Source organism: Capricornis sumatraensis, chromosome 4 (genome assembly GCF_032405125.1).
Source record: "Capricornis sumatraensis isolate serow.1 chromosome 4, serow.2, whole genome shotgun sequence".
Lineage (NCBI taxonomy): Eukaryota > Metazoa > Chordata > Mammalia > Artiodactyla > Bovidae > Capricornis > Capricornis sumatraensis.
Window position 1 is genome coordinate 88,120,369 of NC_091072.1, and position 19,109 is coordinate 88,139,477.

The 19,109-nt window shown below is 43.7% G+C and overlaps 1 protein-coding gene across 1 annotated transcript in view; it reads right to left on the minus strand.

Moving 5' to 3' along the window:
* Window positions 1-19,109, minus strand: part of MYRFL (myelin regulatory factor like) — a 119,462-nt gene that overhangs the window by 36,714 nt on the left and 63,639 nt on the right. Inside the window, exons 11-13 of the mRNA XM_068971449.1 lie at window positions 13,069-13,269; window positions 6,289-6,397; window positions 5,335-5,444 (exon numbers count right to left, since the gene is read on the minus strand). Of these exons, the coding sequence (XP_068827550.1) occupies window positions 5,335-5,444; window positions 6,289-6,397; window positions 13,069-13,269 (420 nt within the window). The remainder of the gene's footprint in view (window positions 1-5,334; window positions 5,445-6,288; window positions 6,398-13,068; window positions 13,270-19,109) is intronic.

Sequence of the window (19,109 nt, forward strand, 5' to 3'; positions counted from 1 at the left end):
ATTCATTACATCTCATGTTTTAACTCGGAGCTTTATTTCTTGCACCTGGCATATCACCCTGCTTAGACTGACAGCTACTTGAAGGCAGGAACCAAGTGTTGTTTTTCTTTGCCTGACTCAAGTAGACAATTCTTGCCACATTACAATTGTAGAAAAATAGAATCCAAGAGAAAAAGTGGCCACAAACTAAGTTATGGCAGGATGGCTTCTAACATGCAGTCTTAAACACACACAAACAGATTATTCAAGAACCGGTGCTTCATAAGATGAACCTCATCTTTATATAGACTGCGTTGTGCATTCCTTTAAGGCAGTTGTTACATTTATTATGGACATTTTGATTATACCACGTATACCTAATAATAACGCTCAAGAAATGGAACCAGTTGTTCCCAGAGAATCACAGAAACAAATTTTAAAAGTTGACAAGTAAAGAGACAGATGAGCAAGCCAAAAGGCAGAGCCCCAGTAGCCTAGCTCAGGAGACCATGGTGTCCATGCTAAGGCTCCCTTGCTCTCAGTATGAACCCCGAGTCCTCTTACCCCATTTCCCATGGCTGAGCTTTCACTGAGCCACCCAAAACATGAGAAATTTGAAGAAGCAGCACATCAACCCAGGAGAGGTTTATCTCACAAGGTCATCTCTCCTGTTGAGAAGAGAAAGGGTACTTCCCTGGCCATCTAGGGGTTAAGATTCACCTTCCAACGCAAGGGATGTGAGTTCAATCCCTGTTTGGGAAGCTAACATCTCACGTGCATCATGACCAAAAAAACAAAACATAAAGAAAGCAAAATCAGTGTTGCAACAAATTCAACGAAGGCTTTAGAAAATGGTCCACATTAAAAAAAAATGTGAAACTCATATGTAAAACAAAAAAGAAAGGAAGAAGAGAAAGATGAGTGGCTTACATCAACTTTGGCTGACATCCCTAATCTCCAACTTTGGTTGGTTGTATGGACAATCTGTAAAGATCCAGAATTCTCTTTCCTACTTCAGCTTCAAGTTGCAAAGTCTAGGTGAAAATGATATAGCAATCACGGAGCACAACATTTCAACATTTCCAGGTTCTAGTTTGCATTTTACCTCCAGTGAGAATTCTTTATAAAAGAGAAGAGCAATGGAGTGCAGAGGGAGAGACTTGTATCTTAATTGGATCTCCACCTATTATTATAACACACAAAGCCCAGGAAATGTTATAGAAGGTCTTGAAAACAAACAGGCCTGGACAAAGCAAGAAAGGTTGCCATGGTGCGACATGAATAGGGAGGAACCCAGGAAAGCAAGAGTCTGTCTGTACATCTTTCTCATTGCACAGCTAAGAAAGAGCCTGGAGGTACTTCCCTGGCAGTCTAGTAGTTAAGACTTTGCCTTTCAGGGCAGGGGGTGTGGATTCCGTCTCTGGTCAGGGAACTAAGATCCCACATGCTTTGCAGCCAAAGAGCCAAAACATAAAACAGAAGCAACATTGTAACAAATTCAATAAAGACTTTGAAAATAGTCCACATTAAAAAAAAAAAAAAACACTTTGGAAAAAAGAAAAAGAGTGTGGACAATAGGAATCACATACCCTATGCCTTTTTTTTTTTTTCTATTTTAACATGCATTCACATTTTATTTAATGCGATCTCACGGACTGTAGCCCGCCAGGCTCCTCTGTCCGTGGGATCCTCCAGGCAAGAATACTGGAGTAGGTTGCCATTTTCTTCTCCAGGAGTTTTTCCATATGCATGGGCAATTTCACAAGAGAATGAAGACCTGAAAACATGACCGGAGCGACAAGCTAAACTTCTAAACTCGTTAGACAAAGAGACAATACATTTGTGAAGAAGCGACTCGACAGAGAGATTTGGGTTAGGGATAGAACAAAGTGAAGAAGTACCTAGTTAAGGTTTAGTTAAACAAGGTTTATTTATGCAAAATTCTTTGCCCGCAATTCCAAAGGGCTTCCTTCCTCCTGGTACAGGTAGCTGCTGCTGCTCCTAAGTCGCCTCAGTCGTGTCTGACTCTGTGCGAACCCATAGACGGCGGCCCACCAGGCTCCCCCGTCCCTGGGATTCTCCAGGCAAGAACACTGGAGTGGGTGGCCATTTCCTTCTGCAATGCATGAAAGTGAAAAGTGAAAGTGAAGTCGCTCAGTCGTGTCCGACTCCTAGCGACCCCATGGACTGCAGCCCACCAGGCTCCTCCGTCCATGGGATTTTCCAGGCAAGAGTAGTGGAGTGGGGCGCCATCGCCTTCCCCGGTACAGGGAGGGGACCTCTCATATCGCCCTGTGCTACTTCACTACAAAAGCTAATCTGGGACGAACTTATAATGTAGAAGAGGGATATTCCAGAGCTTTGAGGTTTAAACCAGCAGTTCAAGTCTGTCCTCAGAAGTGAGTCGAAGAAGAAAGCCGGGCTTTAGAGTGTGGGGATGTTCATCTGCTCTTGGTGTCACTGATGCTGTAAATGACTGTGGCCTTGGTGGCGTTGCGATAGACCACATCACTACAAGGTTCTCTTCCTAAGAGAATCGTCCCTTTTCCTTTCTGGACTCTTGTCAGTTCTAATTATTTATAAATTCAGTGCCCCCTTGGCATGGATGGCTTTTCAGGTGATAAGTGAACCTGGTTGCTTGGAATAGGAATGCCACCCCCCCCCCAACCTTCCTAGGATTCTGGGCTTGGTTTCCTAGCAGTGAACTTGGGGTATAGCTTCCCCACGGGAAGTGGGGCATTGGCCCTCAGAACTGCTAATCTTCTTGACTGTCTCCATTCAACTCATCTGGGAATGGGAAAATACTAGGCCAGAGGGAGAACTATTAGGCTGGCCAAAACGTTCGTTCGGGTTCTTCCATACCATCTTACAAGAAAAACCCGAAGACATTTTTGCTGAACAGTGACAGGCCTAAGGTCCTCAGCAGGTGCTACCCACACAGGCAACATAGAAATCTCTATCCTGAATGTTCCAGGGAAGGACTGGAGACAGAAGTAAGACAGCTGCTACCAGACGAGACCCCGGGAGCCCCCACCTTGGCAGCCTGGTGACGTACTCCAGGACCCTGAGGCTGACAGCTGGGCTTCTGCTCTTTCTCTCACCCCAGGAAGCAAGAGTGTGAGGGTGACTTTATTTTACATATACCTCTAAATATATTTTATGTTTTCATATATTTTTAATGGCTTCCCAGGTGGCATAGTGGTAAAGAAACTGCCTGCCAGTGCAGGAGATGCAAGAGACGTGGGTTCGATCCCTGGGTCAGGAAGATCACCTGGAGGAGGAAAGGGCAATCTGCTCCAGTATTCTTGCCTGGAAAATTCCATACGATACCTCTGAATATATTTTATATTTTATTATATTTTAAAATATATTTTATAACATTTTATTTTAGATATAAAATAGTTTGTATTTTAAGTAAATTAAATACTGGTGTTGTTTTTGTTATTAAAAATAAATTTCTGGGTAACTCCCTGCTGGTCCAGTGGTTGGAATTCGGTGCTCTCAGGGGCCCCAGGTTCAATCCCAGGTCAGGGAACTAAGAAGCCACAAGCCATGTAGCATGGCCAAAAAAACTTTTTTTTAATAATTTCTTCAAATACATTTCTGATGATAACACCTCTCAAGTGAACCTACATCTGAGAGACTGAAGAATTTCTCCTATGGAGGATGTGGTCCTAAGAGGCAGGAAAGTGAAATTGAAAGTGAAATTGAAGTTGCTTAGTTGTGTCCAACTCTTTACCACCCCATGGACTGTAGCCCGCCAGGCTCCTCTGTCCATGGGATCCTCCAGGTAAGAATACTGGAGTGGGTTGCCATTTCCTTCTCTAGGGAATCAGAGGCAGGAAGAAGTATTAATAACTCAACTTCTACTACTCAGCCCTTGCAGCCCAGTGAACAGGCCATCTGATGCTGTTATCTAAGAGATTGTTGTCTAAGAACTTGTAGGTAGAAGACTGAAAGGGCCTACCTGGCTACTCCAGATGTGTCTTGCTGACTGGCAGGACTGGCAAAATAGGTTTTACCTGGAGGCTGGTTAGAAATCCAGGATCTTGGGTCTCACCCTGTTCTGGCTGAACCAAAACCTGCATTTTAATAACGCCCCCACCAATGGCACCCCACTCCAGTACTCTTGCCTGGAAAATCCCATGGATGGAGGAGCCTCGTGGGCTACAGTCCATGGAGTCACTAAGAGTTGGACACGACTGAGCAACTTCACTTTCACTTTTCACTTTCATGCATTGGAGGAGGAAATGGCAACCCACTCCAGTGTTCTTGCCTGGAGAATCCCAGGGACAGGGGAGCCTGCTGGGCTGCCGTCTATGGGGTCGCACAGAGTCGGACACAACTGAAGCGACGCAGCAGCAGCAGCAGCAGCCACTGATTCATGCTCACTTTGAAGTTTTTGAAGCACTGCCCTGATGAGCTGACAAATTACAAATTAGTCTTCACTCAAACATCTCTTCTGACTACCATGAAATCCCCATGTCAATCAGCCTTCCCTCTAGCACCAAATATTATAATGTGATGGAAAGCAAATCAGCCACAGAGTGAATCTGCAAACCTTGTGAAAGATGCAGGATTTCACAGAATTAACAGATGTGATCTGGGAGAACCCCTCAAATCATAACCAAAGCATCAGCTCGTAAGGAAATGGCAGACTCCTTTAACAAGCGAAGAGGAACTAATCTGCAAGGGTGGTGACTTTCCTTCACAAGAGAACGATTTGAAAAAAAGAGAGAGAATGATTTAAATATCAAAGAATTTCGACAGGCCCTTGGGAAAAAAAGATGAAGCTCGTGAATATCTTTGTAAAAATGACCCACTTTATGATTGTGCTGTGAAAGTCAAACACAGTTTTGTTGAAAACCTATGCTGAAAAAAAAAAAATTCAACATTTCATTCAGTCTTCAATCATTCTAAGAGGAGCACACTGTGTTAATTATAACTTAAAGGATATCATGTGAGAGAAATGACACATTTGCAAGGTTTAGTCTCATTTTTCAAGACAAAGTCTAATCAAAACTGGCTGTCACTATTTCTCATGATGATGAAGGGCAGTCCGGGTGAGTGGACTTTCCCAGGCCCACTGCTCCTCGGACAAGATCCGTGGTCTCCAGTGTTGTGTGTGGTCTTTCCCCTTTTTCCCTAACGCGACTTCTTTTTTGGTCCCTACGACCAGTGTAAGACAGTTAATACCTGCTTACTCTACAGCTCAGTGAAGAATTCTTTTTACTGTCCCATTTCCTGGTTGGATATTCAGGGCACAGTGAATATCGAACATGGAATAATCTGGCCACAGAAGGGGGTTCACTTGTGGGGTTCAAGTCCTAGGGGAGCTATCTGTTCAGGGGTTACCTTATCCACCATGAGGAAGTTCTCCAACGTCTCTCCGTTTTCACAGGTGACATCGCCAACCTCCCTCACAGCTCTGGGCAGGATCTCTCGCACCTCCTGGGCGATCATTCCTAGACACAAACACTCCATCAGGTTTCGTCAGGAGAAGACCTTTCCCTGAATGGGAATGGTGAACAGGATGTCTTTGCAAATAGATACTTATCCCTCCTCAGTGTTGGCTTTGATCTACAAGGCATTTGAAGCAAAAGAGGAATTTGGATCCCAGAACCACTCTAAGATTAAAATATGTATACCTATGACTGATTCATGTTGATGTTTGGCAGAAACCAATGCAATTTTGTAAAGCATTCATCCTTCAATTAAAAAATAAATGAATTTTTAAAAAAGTGGGAGTGTTGTTTTCTCCACTCTTTCTTGAGACTCTGAGCCCAAAGTTGGAAAGGATAAGTGCCTTAAAATCCCTGTGCATAGACGTAAGGCTGGAGCTTAATTTTCTCGCTTTTCCTGCAGGCGGACTCTGATCCCTAAATGGTCCTTGTTTCTTTAGAATTCCTGGTCTGGAGTATAGACACCACTCTGCCTTTCCTCTGACTGGACCCACCAGCCTGGCCACCTTCCCCCTCTACCCAGAGGCTGTCCAGGGCTGTTTGTTCTGCCATCTATCCGTTAGCCCTCATCCCATGAGCAAGAGGACTCTGGGGAAGAGAAACAACGCATTCAGAATCGTCCACCAGTACCTTGGGGTGCAGGAGTTGGGGCGGGGGGGTTGTTGAGTAAAGATGACACAGCAATTTCTTTAACCTGCCCTGTTCTGGTGATTATAGCTTTCACAGGGGACATGTTAGAACGACAGGATGCTGTCAAGAGCTATGGGCGTACAGCCTCTAGATGAAGTGGGAATTAAAACATGAATAGTCAAGCACATAAAATCAAGAAGCGAGTTTGTGTGTGTACCTGTCTGATGGGCAGCGTTTATTCCCATTGCAGACGCAAATTCAGGCTTGTAGTCATATTCAACAATCCTCATTTGGGCTATTCTTCTCAGCTGTTCGTTTGTGTCAACCTAATGGAATTAAAGAGCAGATTTCACGCACGTAGATGTTTGTTATTCAAATTAACACTCAGAGTGACCCAGAGAGACAAAGAATGTTGGCAGTGGGACTGTCCTTTCCTTTTGCCCAAACTATTTTAAGAGAAATTTATGTTTTCTCCTCCAAGAAGCGAAAGTTTCAAAATTCATGTCAGTGACTTCCATCCACTAGTTTATAAAATGAGCCAGAATTAAATGGCTAAATTACAGGGGAAAACATTTTTAAAGACATAAAGGACTTCCCTGGTGGCTCACTGGTAAAGATTCCGCCTGCCAGTGCAGGAGACACGGGTTCGATTCCTCATGGGGAGGAACAACTGAGCTGCACCACCACGACTGAACCCACGCTCTAGATCCTGGGACCGCGGTGCTGCAGCTGCTGAAACGCGAGTGCCCTGGAGTCTGTGCTTCCACGAGAGAAGCCACTGCAATAAGAAGTCCACACACTGCAACTAGAGAGCAGCCCCTGCTTGCCGAAACCAGAGGAAAATCCCATGCAGCAGAGAAGAGCCAGCAAAGCCGAAGACAAATGAAAGTTAAATAAGTCACAGGGCAAAGGCTCCCTCATTCACTACTCTGGCCTCACCTCTCTCTGCTAAGAGTTAAACCATCTTTTTGAGAATGGAGCTGGCTGACCTTGGAGAGAAACAAGTGCTGTCCAAAATGGCAAGGTATCATTTCCAAAGGAGCACATGGTGTAAATACTCAACAAACATAGCCAACCTTGTATTTATAAATTAAAAGAGCAGGGCTTAGTTCAAGTAACAACATTTGAAGAATGGGTATATAATATATCATTGAATTGCTGGTGGACATCTTGCTGGAGAAAACTTCTTCAGGGGACAGTTTGCAAGCCCAGATGACCCACCAGCAGGTCCCTCAAAATTCAGGGTTCCTTCCTACAGATGACCTCTCCCCTAGACCACCCTAACCAGAGGTCCTCCTCTGAGCTGACCACTCTTACAGAAGTAGTTCAAACACTCCCAACTGTCACTGCAAGTTGCTCAAAATAAATTTCATGGGTGCTAGCAAAATGGTAACGATAAAGACAATATAGTGGAGTTTTCCTAGGGCTAAATGTGCTGATTCAAAGACTTCTTTTTCAATTAGAGTTTTTAAAAAATGAATTCATAGTAATAGCATGATCGATTTTTTTAATGACCTAATTTGACAAGTTAAAAAGTTGGCAGTACTATGTGGGTCCCTAAATTTTCTTTTAGGGAACATAACTTGATTATGAAAGCAGCATCTCTTGGCAATTAAAAATATACCACCTGGACATCATCTATATGTTGGAACAACTAGAAATGCTTTTCTGTTGTTTTAAGAAATCCCTGCTTTGGCCCTTAACTCCTCCCTGCACTCACTCTGTCGAGTGAGCAGGAAAATTCTTCCGACATTAAACGGCTCTCTGTTCATCCATTTGGCTGGTATCAGAAGTTGTGACTTGGTGCTTAACTGGATAAACGGACCAACTTTATTTCAGGTACTTGTCAGGGAACTCACAGCTGTTTTGATCATTGCTGTCATCAAAAGCTTAGTTCAATTCATTCATTCACTGCTTCATTTGACTAATATTCACCAATCACCTTTGATACAGCAGGTACTACACTAAGCGTTGGAACTTCAAAATGATTGCTCTTTTAAAGTCCATGGTCTAGACAGACTCATCCCATAAGATTATATTACAATGTGAAAAATGCAGGTGAGGATGGAGTTATGAAAAGAGAATCCCATCAACTCCAAGGAGGTACCTAACGTATTCTCAGGGGACTGTGAAAAAGAGCTTACCAGAGCTGGTGAAGCCCAACAGAGACCTTGGCTTATTTCAGTTCTCAAACACACTCTGCCCCTCCACAAGGTCAAGACCTTTGCTCAGGGCATTTCCTGCCTCAGAAGCGCTTCCTTCCTGCTCCTCTACCTCCACGTCCCCAATTTAAAACACCCCTTCACCAGAGAAGCATTGCTTGACCTCCAAGACTAGGAAGGCTCCCTCTGCCTTACATGCAGGCATTAATCAGTTCATCACGAAACAACTAGTGAGTCACCTCTGCGGTCTCATTCTGTTGAATAGATACCCTTGTGGGGGTGAGGATGTATTTGAGCCCATGGTTTTCTGTTTGTCACCATATCACCAGTTTCTATAACGATTCCTTGCTTGTAGTAGGTGCTTAACTAATATTTATTAAATAAATTAATAAATTTAAGATAGGAGTGGGATTTCGCTGGTGGTCCAGGGCCGGGGACTCTACACTCCCAATGTAGGGAGCCCAGGTTTGATACCTGGTCAGGGAATTGTATCCTGCATGCCGAAACTAAGATTTCTCATGCTACAGCTAAGACCCGGTGCAGCCAAATAAGTAAATAAATAAAAGATAGAAATTAGTCAAAGGCAGGTGTCAGCTAGGGAAGGGAGTGGAAAGGGTAAGAATAAGACAGAGATGCTGGGCAGAAAGAACACCATAAGCCAAGTCCTGAGGCAGCAAATCCCCTGAATTATGTCTGCACGACCGAATGCAGAGTTTGGTGTGTCTAGACTGTACAGCTGAAGGCCAGAGCAAGGAGAGCCTTGCCAGCTGTACCCAGATGGAGCAGTCAGAGTCTCACATTGCCCTGTGTGTACATGTCACTGTGAGCCACTTCATTCATTCAACAATATAAAATGAGTAGCTACTGTGTGCCAGATACTATGCCAAGCCCTGGAGATTCAAGGAGTAGTTCTTATTTGGAGCTTAAATTTTCATGAAAGTTCCTTCCCTGAGGCTGAGACCTGGATCTTGACCATCTAAGAACCTGCAGGGCACCTGGCACAGTGTCTGATAGGTAACAGGCATCCAGACTTTGAAGGAAGGAAAGAAGGAATGAAAGAATGGAGGTAGTGAAATGGCAGAACCATCACTGACACTAACAGAATTGAAGGCAGGGTCAATCAGGAGGCAGTTAGCCAGGCCCCGCCCTGGCCCCAACTCCCTGCACTCTTGGGAGACCTGTACCCACTTGGCCTACTTCTCATTATCCCCTTGGTTCCTGCATGATGGCCCATCAGAGAGCAAAGCGGAGGCAGTGCCAGTCTCTTTGTTGCAGAGGGAATCCAGAGGAGAATGTGCCCTCATGCCAACAGTCCAGGCTACACAGAGGGAATATAACTCCTGCTGTCTAAGTGGGATTCTTGACTTTGTTTTCCCCGAAGACATATTCCCAGACATAGCAATTAGATTCACTAGGACTACTACCATTGTATTCAGACAGATTTTTGGCCAAAGAAAATTTTAAGGGTTGACTTGGGGAGCTAAACACCTTCTAGAACAATCTTTATCTAAGAAAATGCTCTCATGACTTCTAATGCTGGATTGTAGACTTTCCAAAGCTAAATATACACAGCTTGAGTTGCATGTTCCCTGTGGCATGTACAGTGGCCCAGGGAAACCCCCAGAGACAAGGGCTGTGCCTCCTTGGAATCCTCTGCTAGGAACTGTACCCAGGCCACCATTCAACCCCACGTCTTGCTCAGCGGTGTGTGTTGAGTAACAGCCTAGCGAGTGAATCTGGGCATCTGATCTTGCCCACAGCAGCTTCGGAAAGTTTTGAGTGTGAATGCAAATGGTTGTCTCTGTCATGCTATCTCACACTCAAGGTTTCCATACCATTAACTCAAGCATAGTACCGCGGAGAAGACATCACAGACCCTGTTTAGGGAGGGAGATCTCGTTACACATGGCCCACAGCCCAGGCTATCAGTCTCCCATCAGGAGCAGCTTGAATGGCACCAGCTCACCCTGAACTTCTGATTTGGCTCATGGCCCTGAAGGGAGACTTTGCACGTTTGGCTGTTTTGAGCTCAACACACTTTTTCTTTAACTAGCACACTGCTGGTGCAGTTGGGAGAAATGGTCTAGACCATTGTTCTAGACCAACTGAAATGGTCTGGATCATTTCGCCTTAACTCACTTTTTTTCCCCTGGCTTTTCTTGTTTAGGCCTTTGCTGCCTTATTTTCAGCCTTTACCACAGAATTTGACTGATGCATTCTACGTTCAACTTCTTTCTTTATTAATTTTTTGCATTGACATTGCTGTTCTTCATGCCCCTTTGGTTCTCAGCACACCCTTTCCACCCTAATTTTGCTCAGTTTCCATTGTAAAAGCTGTGTTTCTTCTCCAGGTTATTATCGCCTCAGTAAACGCCATGTCTAGGTAAGTGAAACTGCTCTTTCCAGAGGCCCATCTCATTTTCCAGAGCTTCTGTTTTGCAGGTTTTAGTCACATCTGCTTTACCGTCTCTGTGTCTTGGATATGAGCCCACATAAGTCCAAGAAATCTCCTCCAGGCCTCTCCACACAGGGTGCCTGTGTGCTTATTATCTGCAAAGCCCCCTCCCCACTGCCTGGAGCGAGGAGATGCAGTCAGGCACTCAGCAGCTGCCATCTGTCCTCCCATCACAGCACCAGGCACAGGTGTAGCCGCAGCAGTTGTTTCACAGCAGCTAATCCAGAAGCCAGCTCTGGTTATCATGCCTCCTTAAAGGATGGGAAAAAGCCTCCAGCCCTATGCTTCCAATCAGATCAACCAAGCTTCACTTCCTGGCATGTTTGGAAGAATGGCCTTCTTTTAAAAGTTGGGAAAATTGAGTCAGGGAGAAGGGAAGATGAAGCTCACGTATCTGTCAGCACCATCATCAACATTACCATCATCTCTCTTGCCTATAATAAATGGCGAATGAGATAGATAAGATTTCTAGAGGCGTGCATTTTATAAGTGTGGATAGACTTATGAAAGACAAAAATATTAATGTGAAATAATGGATGAATTATGTATATAACTTGCATTTTTATGTCAATAATAGTAATATCCATTTATATCTGCTTAGCTGTATACATCTATAACATGTTTCCCATATATGAGCTTAGAAATATCCTTTAATGTGAGTGAAATGAATATGCATATTCCCCACTCACAGAATAATAAATAGAGGCATAGAGCATGTCTGGGCCAAAGTTCCTGGGCAAGTAGGTATCAGAATCAGGGCTCAGACTAGCCTTCTAACCAGGGACTTGCTTTTCTTTCTTCCCTCCTGCTGCTCTGGGCAGGAAGGGGACACAGGAACATCTCATCTAGAGCCTTGATTGGGTGACACTGTACTTTATAGAGAAGCTTCCTGGAGGGATTTGAGAAGTTCCAGGGAACCTTGTTATTTTAAGACAATATATTCTCTTCAAACCAAGGAACATCATTCGATGAAGACATTTGATAAATGGTAGCAGGAGGGATTATGGAGGACTCTCCCCACTTGTCATCTTCCGCTTACATTTAGATAAGGCCTGGTGGGGGATTGTAGAGCCAGTTGCAAGGATGAGTTTGAGTTGGTGTGATCTGAAGCACAGACAGTTCATCTCTTTTTAAAAGGTAGAAGCATGGTATCTAAGGCTGGTATCTGGAAATGTATATGAGAACCTCCCAGCCCTGAGAGTTCCCATCCAGCTAATAGGTCACAGCTCTTCTAACATGAACCACAAATTTGCAATCAGTATAAAAGTCTGCTATTACAGCCTTTCTCTGGGATTCTCTCAGCCAACGAGGACATTCCTTGGCTAGTTTAGAAAAACCCGTGCAGATCTGCACTGGGAAAGGAATGCAGTCCGGTAGCATGGCCAGTGATTTACAAATTAAGTCTCCTATTAACTGAGAAAGAATACAGAAAGGAGATTTAAAAACACCATTCTGCCACTGCCTCAAAAATATTTACAGGAGACGCAGTATGTGTGAGAAGGTGGGGAGGGGGCAGAAGCAATGAGTGGGCAACAGAATTAAGGTTGGAATGACCTGGCATTTTCATCCTGACCCCTTAGGTCTTCATAGCATTTGTTACTTTCCAAGATGATTCAGTACTTATTGTCTCCATGGGTTAAAAATTACGGGGTTAGGCAGAGAAGCATCATCTCTACATTATAGACAAAGACACTGGCATTTCAGTGAGGTTAGGCATTTTTATCCAGGCAAGCCCAAAGTGGACAAGTAGCCTCCTGCTTTCAAGGCCTGATTTCTGATTTTTATAAGGCATGCATGCCTCATTACAGAGGGAAAATGTCTTGACCTGGAAACTGGGGATGATGGATGGGGTTGCCTGAGTGAGGACTGAGGAGGTGAAGTTTCTCTAAGTGTTCTCAGAAGGATGCTGAGCAGGGAAGACAGTGGCTGGCAGGCCTGGTACCAGGGACTCTGGGAGGAAGAAGGTGGAGAGGCCCAGGAGAAATATGAGCAAGAACGGCCCTAAGACAGCGCTCAGAAGATGAACAGGGGGATGAAAGTGTGGAGATGAAAAGGAAAGGCAAGCTCTAGTGGCTGACAACAGAAAAGCAGCAGCCTGTGGAAAATAACTCGGAGACTTCTTGCTTGTGAAGCCAGTGTCACGCTGTCACGGCCCACTACTCCTGGGAGGCAAATGCAGTCTCTCGGGTAGGAGCTGCATTATAGTTTCGGCAGAGACACCGAACAACTCCAACGATCATAACTGTTAAGCACCGTGTTTATCTCACGCCCACAGGTGACATGGAGAGCCGCCTCGTGCCCAGCGTGTCAGAGGCCAGGAGAACCCAGAACTCCTGACTAGGGTGTCAGAGGAGGTGTCTGAGGCCTGCCCCCTGCTCACCTCCTGGACGTTCTGCTTTGCCCGGCTGTCAGAGGGATGCATAATCGTCCCCATCACTTTCATGTTGCCACAGACAACCAGGGCTTCGTCCGGTGCATCTGTGTTTATGCCCACTCGACCGTGACAAACGACAGACTCTGGAACTTGTCCTCGCTGCCATAATGCATCAATGTCATTTTCAAATTGCCCAGGGTTGGAGGCCTAGAAAAAAATACATGAATACATTACAATTAAAGTTATGGACATAGGAACAAATGATTGCTTTATTCCTCAAAGGAAAGCGGAATGTTAGCTAAGTCTTTCACTTGAGAATCATTTGTCAGATGGGACATTCTGATATATTCTAATAATTGCAGCCCAGGAGAACAAGGAAGTCTCCTTTAAATGCTCTGTATCCTCCACAGACCCCCGCCCCTGCCTCCACCAGCAGGAGCTCAGCATGTGATGGTTTGCAACATCCGGTCTCTATATGGAACTAAAAATGTGTCAGTTATAGTAGGTGGATGATAAAGAAAAAGAAAAAAACCTCAAAATGAATATCTTTTTAGGGAAAATAATAATGATTTAAAACCAGAATATTATGTCAGAAAATATTACAAGTTTATTAAAGCTCAGATAATTTTTTAAAGCCCTTGCATTTAGCTAGCCCTTTTATAGTTTCAAATCACCTTCATGTTTATGATTTCATATACAGTTGACAAGCAAATGACAATACAAGCATAATTCATACACCTCTGCTGCTGCTGCTGCTAAGTTGCTTCAGTCGTGTCCGACTCCGTGTGACCCGGTAGACAGCAGCCCACCAGGCTCCCCCGTCCCTGGGATCTCCAGGCAAGAATGATGGAGTGGGTTGCCATTTCCTTCTCCTCAGCTATTCCCTAAGCACAAATGATACTGAAGGAAACATTGTAACAGCTACATTTGCTGAGTGCTAATCCACACCCCAATTCCATGAGATAAGACCATTATCTTCCTTTTACTATATTGAGACTCTAAAAGAATAAGCCTATTTCCCAAGGTCACAAATCTGGTAAGTTCTAGAGTTGCAGTTATACTTCCTTTGATTATTAAATAATGATTCTAACTTTGACTTTTGTGTGGTATTGCATAGAAGCAGCCCTGGCTGAATGCAGTCTTCAAGGAAAATCCAAGTGGATCTATCAGACTAGAGAAAGCTTTGGAGGTTTTATTGTTATATAAAAATTTTTTGCCAAATAATTTTCTACTTTACTGCTTTCCCTCTGCCCCATTTCCCTGTAGCCAGTGAACATATTTCCACATATCCTTTCAAAAACTATTTATTTATATACTTGGCTGCACTGGGTCTTAGTTGTGGCATTCAGGATCTTTTGTTGTGGCACATGGACTCTAGTTCTCTGACTGGGGATTGAGCCCTGGGCCCCCTGCAGTGGGAGTGTGGAGGCTTAGGCCCTGGACCACAAGGAAAGTCCCATGTTTCCACATATCTTTGAGTAGGGAATCAATGAATCCATCAAAATCCTCACAACAAAATTAATGTTTTTAAAATTATGACCTACCCTTCTCTACCTACTCTCTTGGTATTAATTGAATGTTTTTACCATAGTCGTGTGTTACTAATTTACAAATAATAATGAAAAGAAATCTCAAAGTTTATTGCTAAGTTCAGGTTCAGTTAGGAAACTTAGGTGTCTTCTACTTCCAGTTTCATTGCCACCTGTCTGAACCCTGATCTGCTTGGAAGACTCAACCACTGACACCACACAGACAAAAGCAGGGAAAGAAAACACAGCAGCTTTGAACAGTATTTGGTGTGAATTCACTTGAACAAAGAACTTTTCTGGAAGGTCCCCAGAGCCTCCTTGGTTGTGAATGGCAATTTGGCTTTGACTCAAATCCTCTTATAGTGAGCAGTCAACTAAATCCAAAGGTATGCCATATAAAATGCTGATGTATTTTCCTCTACTATGAACATAATGAGCCACTTCAAGGAAACAAAACAGGACAGTGATGGATTTTCTTTTTCTTAATGAGCTCTGGGATAATTATTATCCTGTTGGTAACCTGATAGTACTGGAACAGCAGATATAAGTAGGCTCAGTTTTGGGGGAACAATTATAAGAATCTCACTTGGCTTTCATCAAATGAAAACTCAAATTCCTAAAACATATTCTAATCATTTTGGAATGGTCCATAGATCTACAAGGTTCAAAATACAGAGCCTTGAAGAGGATTCCTCCTCAGCAATGTGTGTGGGTTCAGTTGTGTCTGACTCTTTGTGACCCCATGGACTGTAGCCTGCCAGGCTCCTCTGTCCATGGAATTCTCCAGGTAAGAATACTGGAGTGGGTAGCCATTTCCTTCCCTGGGGATTCTTCCTGACCCAGGGATCAAACCTGGGTCTTCCGCATTGCAGGCAGACTCTTTACTAATGGAAAATGTTATTATAAAATCTGTGAACTTATTTCCCTTCTCTAGTAACAGGAGTGTTAATGTATCAAAGCAAACTGAAATGGAACCACAGAAAAACATTCTGGGATCACAAATTTGTGCTTAGATGTGGCCCAATAGTGGTTGATTGCTCTCAAACACCAAAATAAAGTTTATAGAATACTTTTATTTGCCACAGCCTTACATATTCAGGGATGACCTGAACATTTTAGTTTGTGTTGTGACACAAACTGGCTGTGTGACTTTGGGACACTTACTTAACGTTTCTCTACAAGTTTTCTCCTCTGACGAATACAGATAATAATGTCTTTACCTATCTTATGGGGTTGCGGGAGTTAATTGAAATCATGTATGCATGAACACTTTGTAAAAATGAGGATGAATGGTCTCAAATTCATGCTCAATACAATCTGCTGTGCATAGTAAGCACCATTCAACCTGTAGTCAATCAATCTGTCCCCTCAGTAGCATCTGCAGGGCTACACAATTCCGAGGGAGCTCTGTTCACAGAGAATACAATGGAAATGGCGCCCCCTGCAGATGCTTGGAACAGGAACCATCACTAGTAGCAACGTTTGGAAAGGAAAGCTGGATTTCTTTGCTTTATCAGTTTGGGCTTCTAAAGAGCAGCCAAAGAGCATAACAGAAAAGCTTGAGCTGAGGAAGGCAAGAAACTTTTGAAAAGACTATTGAAAATGGGCCTAGAGATGTGATCTACCAGGGCTACTCAAAGTGTGGTCCACAGGCCAGCAGTATCAGCATCTCCTGGAAGCTTGCGGGAAATGCATAATCTTGAGAGAGTAGCACTGAAACATATACATTACTGTATGTAAAATAGATTGCTAGTGGGAAGCTAGTGAGAGTCCCTTGCACTGCAAGGAGATAAAACCCATCAATCCTAAAGGAAATCAGTCCTGAATATTCATTGGAAGGACTGATGCTGAAGCTGAAACTTCAATACTTTGGCCACCTGATGCAAACAACTGACTCTTTAGAAAAGACCCTGATGCTGGGAAAGATGGAAGGCAGGAGGAGAAGGGGATGACAGAGGATGAAAGGGCTGGATGGCATCACCGACTTAATGGACATGAGTTTGAGTGGACTCCAGGAGTTGGTGATGGACAGGGAAGCCTGGCGTGCTGCAGTCCATGGGCTCACAAAGAGTCAGACATGACTGAGTGACTGAACTGAACTGAAGTGAGCAGGAAGTTGCTTTACAACACAGGGGGCTCAACCCGGTGCTCTGTGACAACCTGGAAGGGTGGGATGGGGTGGGGGTGAGAGGGAGGTTGAAGAGGGTGTATATACATAAGTATACATATGTATACTCATGGCTGATTCACATAGCTGTCCAGCAGAAACCAACACAATATTGTAAAGCAATTGTAAAATTAAAACTGAATTTTAAAAGATAAATTAGAAAAAAAGAAGTGCATATTCTCAGACATCTCCAACCTACTGACCCAAAAACTGTGGAGGTGGGACCCAGGCATCCGTGTTTCCACCAGCTCTCCAGGGGATTCTTATTCTTAACATAGTTTAAGAATAACTTCTTTAAAAAAAAAAAAAGAATAACTTCTTTATATCATACACTAGTTCCATACCACTATGAAAGGGCTCATGAGTTACCCCTTCTATAGTTAGTAGGCTGTTCTGTTGAACTCCAACTGCACAGTGAGACAGACATTGCTCTACCCACTGATTCCTTTGGGTAAATAAAAATTCATCTGAACTTCAGAAGAGGGGTGTGTGTGTGTGTGTGTGTATGTGTGTGTGCGCGCAGCTCGATTGTGTGTAGGGGAAGGGAAGGGAGGTTTGTGGTCAGAAATGGGCAAGGGCCAGGGAAAACAGAGATGGCACCTGGCGTGGCTCTGCTCTCCCCTCATCCCTCACCATCCTTGCATCTGCATTCTTTCCCTTGTCTTTCCCAATCCCGGGTGTGGCTTTCCCACCTTGTGGTACTGTGGTTGCAGAGCAATAAAAGAGAATTTGGGGAGGGGGGCCTGCCCATTTCTATTCTTCTGGAAAAATAAGCTGGAATAAATTAGTGGTTTTCAAAACTAGGAAACCCTGGCATGTCTTGGAAAGGTGGACAAAACTGATCATCCCTCCTGCTCGCAACACAGCCCTTCCAACCAGGTTTAATTATGTGTTTTAGGAGAAGAATGGAGCTGAAGGAAAGTCTAGCTGTTAATAAGGAGAATCCGAAGGAGCTCTGCTGGGGAATGCTCCCCAAAACAAAGAGTTGGGAAACAAATCTGTTCCTTGGAGTGAGCTTTAATTTCCATTAAATTGGTCAATTTACAGTATGGGACCAAAATATCTTTCCAAAGCTGTTTTGATTGACAATCTGGATGAACAATTGCTGGATCCTGCCCCTGTTTCTCCCTCCTCAGAGAATTCTGACAAGCTTGGTCTCCTGAACTCCCCCTTGAGGCCTGAAATTCATCTACTGCAGTCTTCAAGCTGTGTGTTTTGCACTTAGTCATTCAGTCGTGTCCAGCTCTGTGACACCAGCGACTGTAGCCCACCAGGCTCCTCTGTCCATGGCGATTCAGCAGGCAAGAATACTGGAGTGGGTTGTCATGCCCTCCTCCAGAGGATCTTCCCAACCCAGGGATCAAACTCAGGTCTCCTGCATTGTGGGTGGATTCTTTACCATCTGAGCCACCTGGGAAGCCCAACCTTCCTCCATACATTCACCCTTATGTTAATTTCTGCTATGGGAAAAATGACTCAGTTCTCAAAATGAATTTGGATTTGCTAAATGCAATTTTCAGGTCTCCATATAATGTGGTCAAGTCTTATCTTTGTCACATTTCTCTTCCTTCATTTTAGAACTCGAACTAACAGACCCAGGCCTTGGCCCAAGAGGGCATATCTGGCTTTTTTGTAAAATATAGGCTGGTCTGCCCTCTGCTCAATCCATGGTACATATACCTGTTTCGTACCCTTTAGAATCTCAGGGGCAGGAAACGTGCTCTCTAAAACTCACTGACTCAAACAATAATGCCATTTCTTAAATTCAGTTTTTCTGTCAGTTGGTTTAAACATTATATGCTTAAATAATGCAAAAGTCTGCATTCATTTTCACTCTGCATTTGGGGTTAGAACAAAATAATCTCAGTAAGATAATTCCAGTGTGAGAAAAGATATTATTGCTATCATATTTTTTTCTCATTGTTGTTAGGGTAACCCTTGAGTTACCCAGCATACATATAGAATAGGGTATTCTCTTTAACCAAAAATTATGGATAGAAGAAAGCCATTGAATCTGGAACATTCATTTTTAAAAATAAAAACTTAGTGAATAATATGACATCCAATCTACACTAAGCAGAATTTTTTCAATAGTCATACTTAACATGAATTGCAGAAACTTTGGACTTCTCAGGGTCATCATTATGAGTTAAATTCTCTTTGAACTTTGGGTACGAGAAAGAGCCCATTAACAGAGAGTTCTGGGAACAGCGTGTCCGGCCATGTTCCCCTCTCACATTGCTGCTGTGGAGACTTGCACGGCAGCCTAAGCAGAGCTTTGCAGCAGCTGTCGGCAGGAAATGGAGAAATCTCAACACCAGGTAAATTATTTAAAGTATGCAGGTGACTAG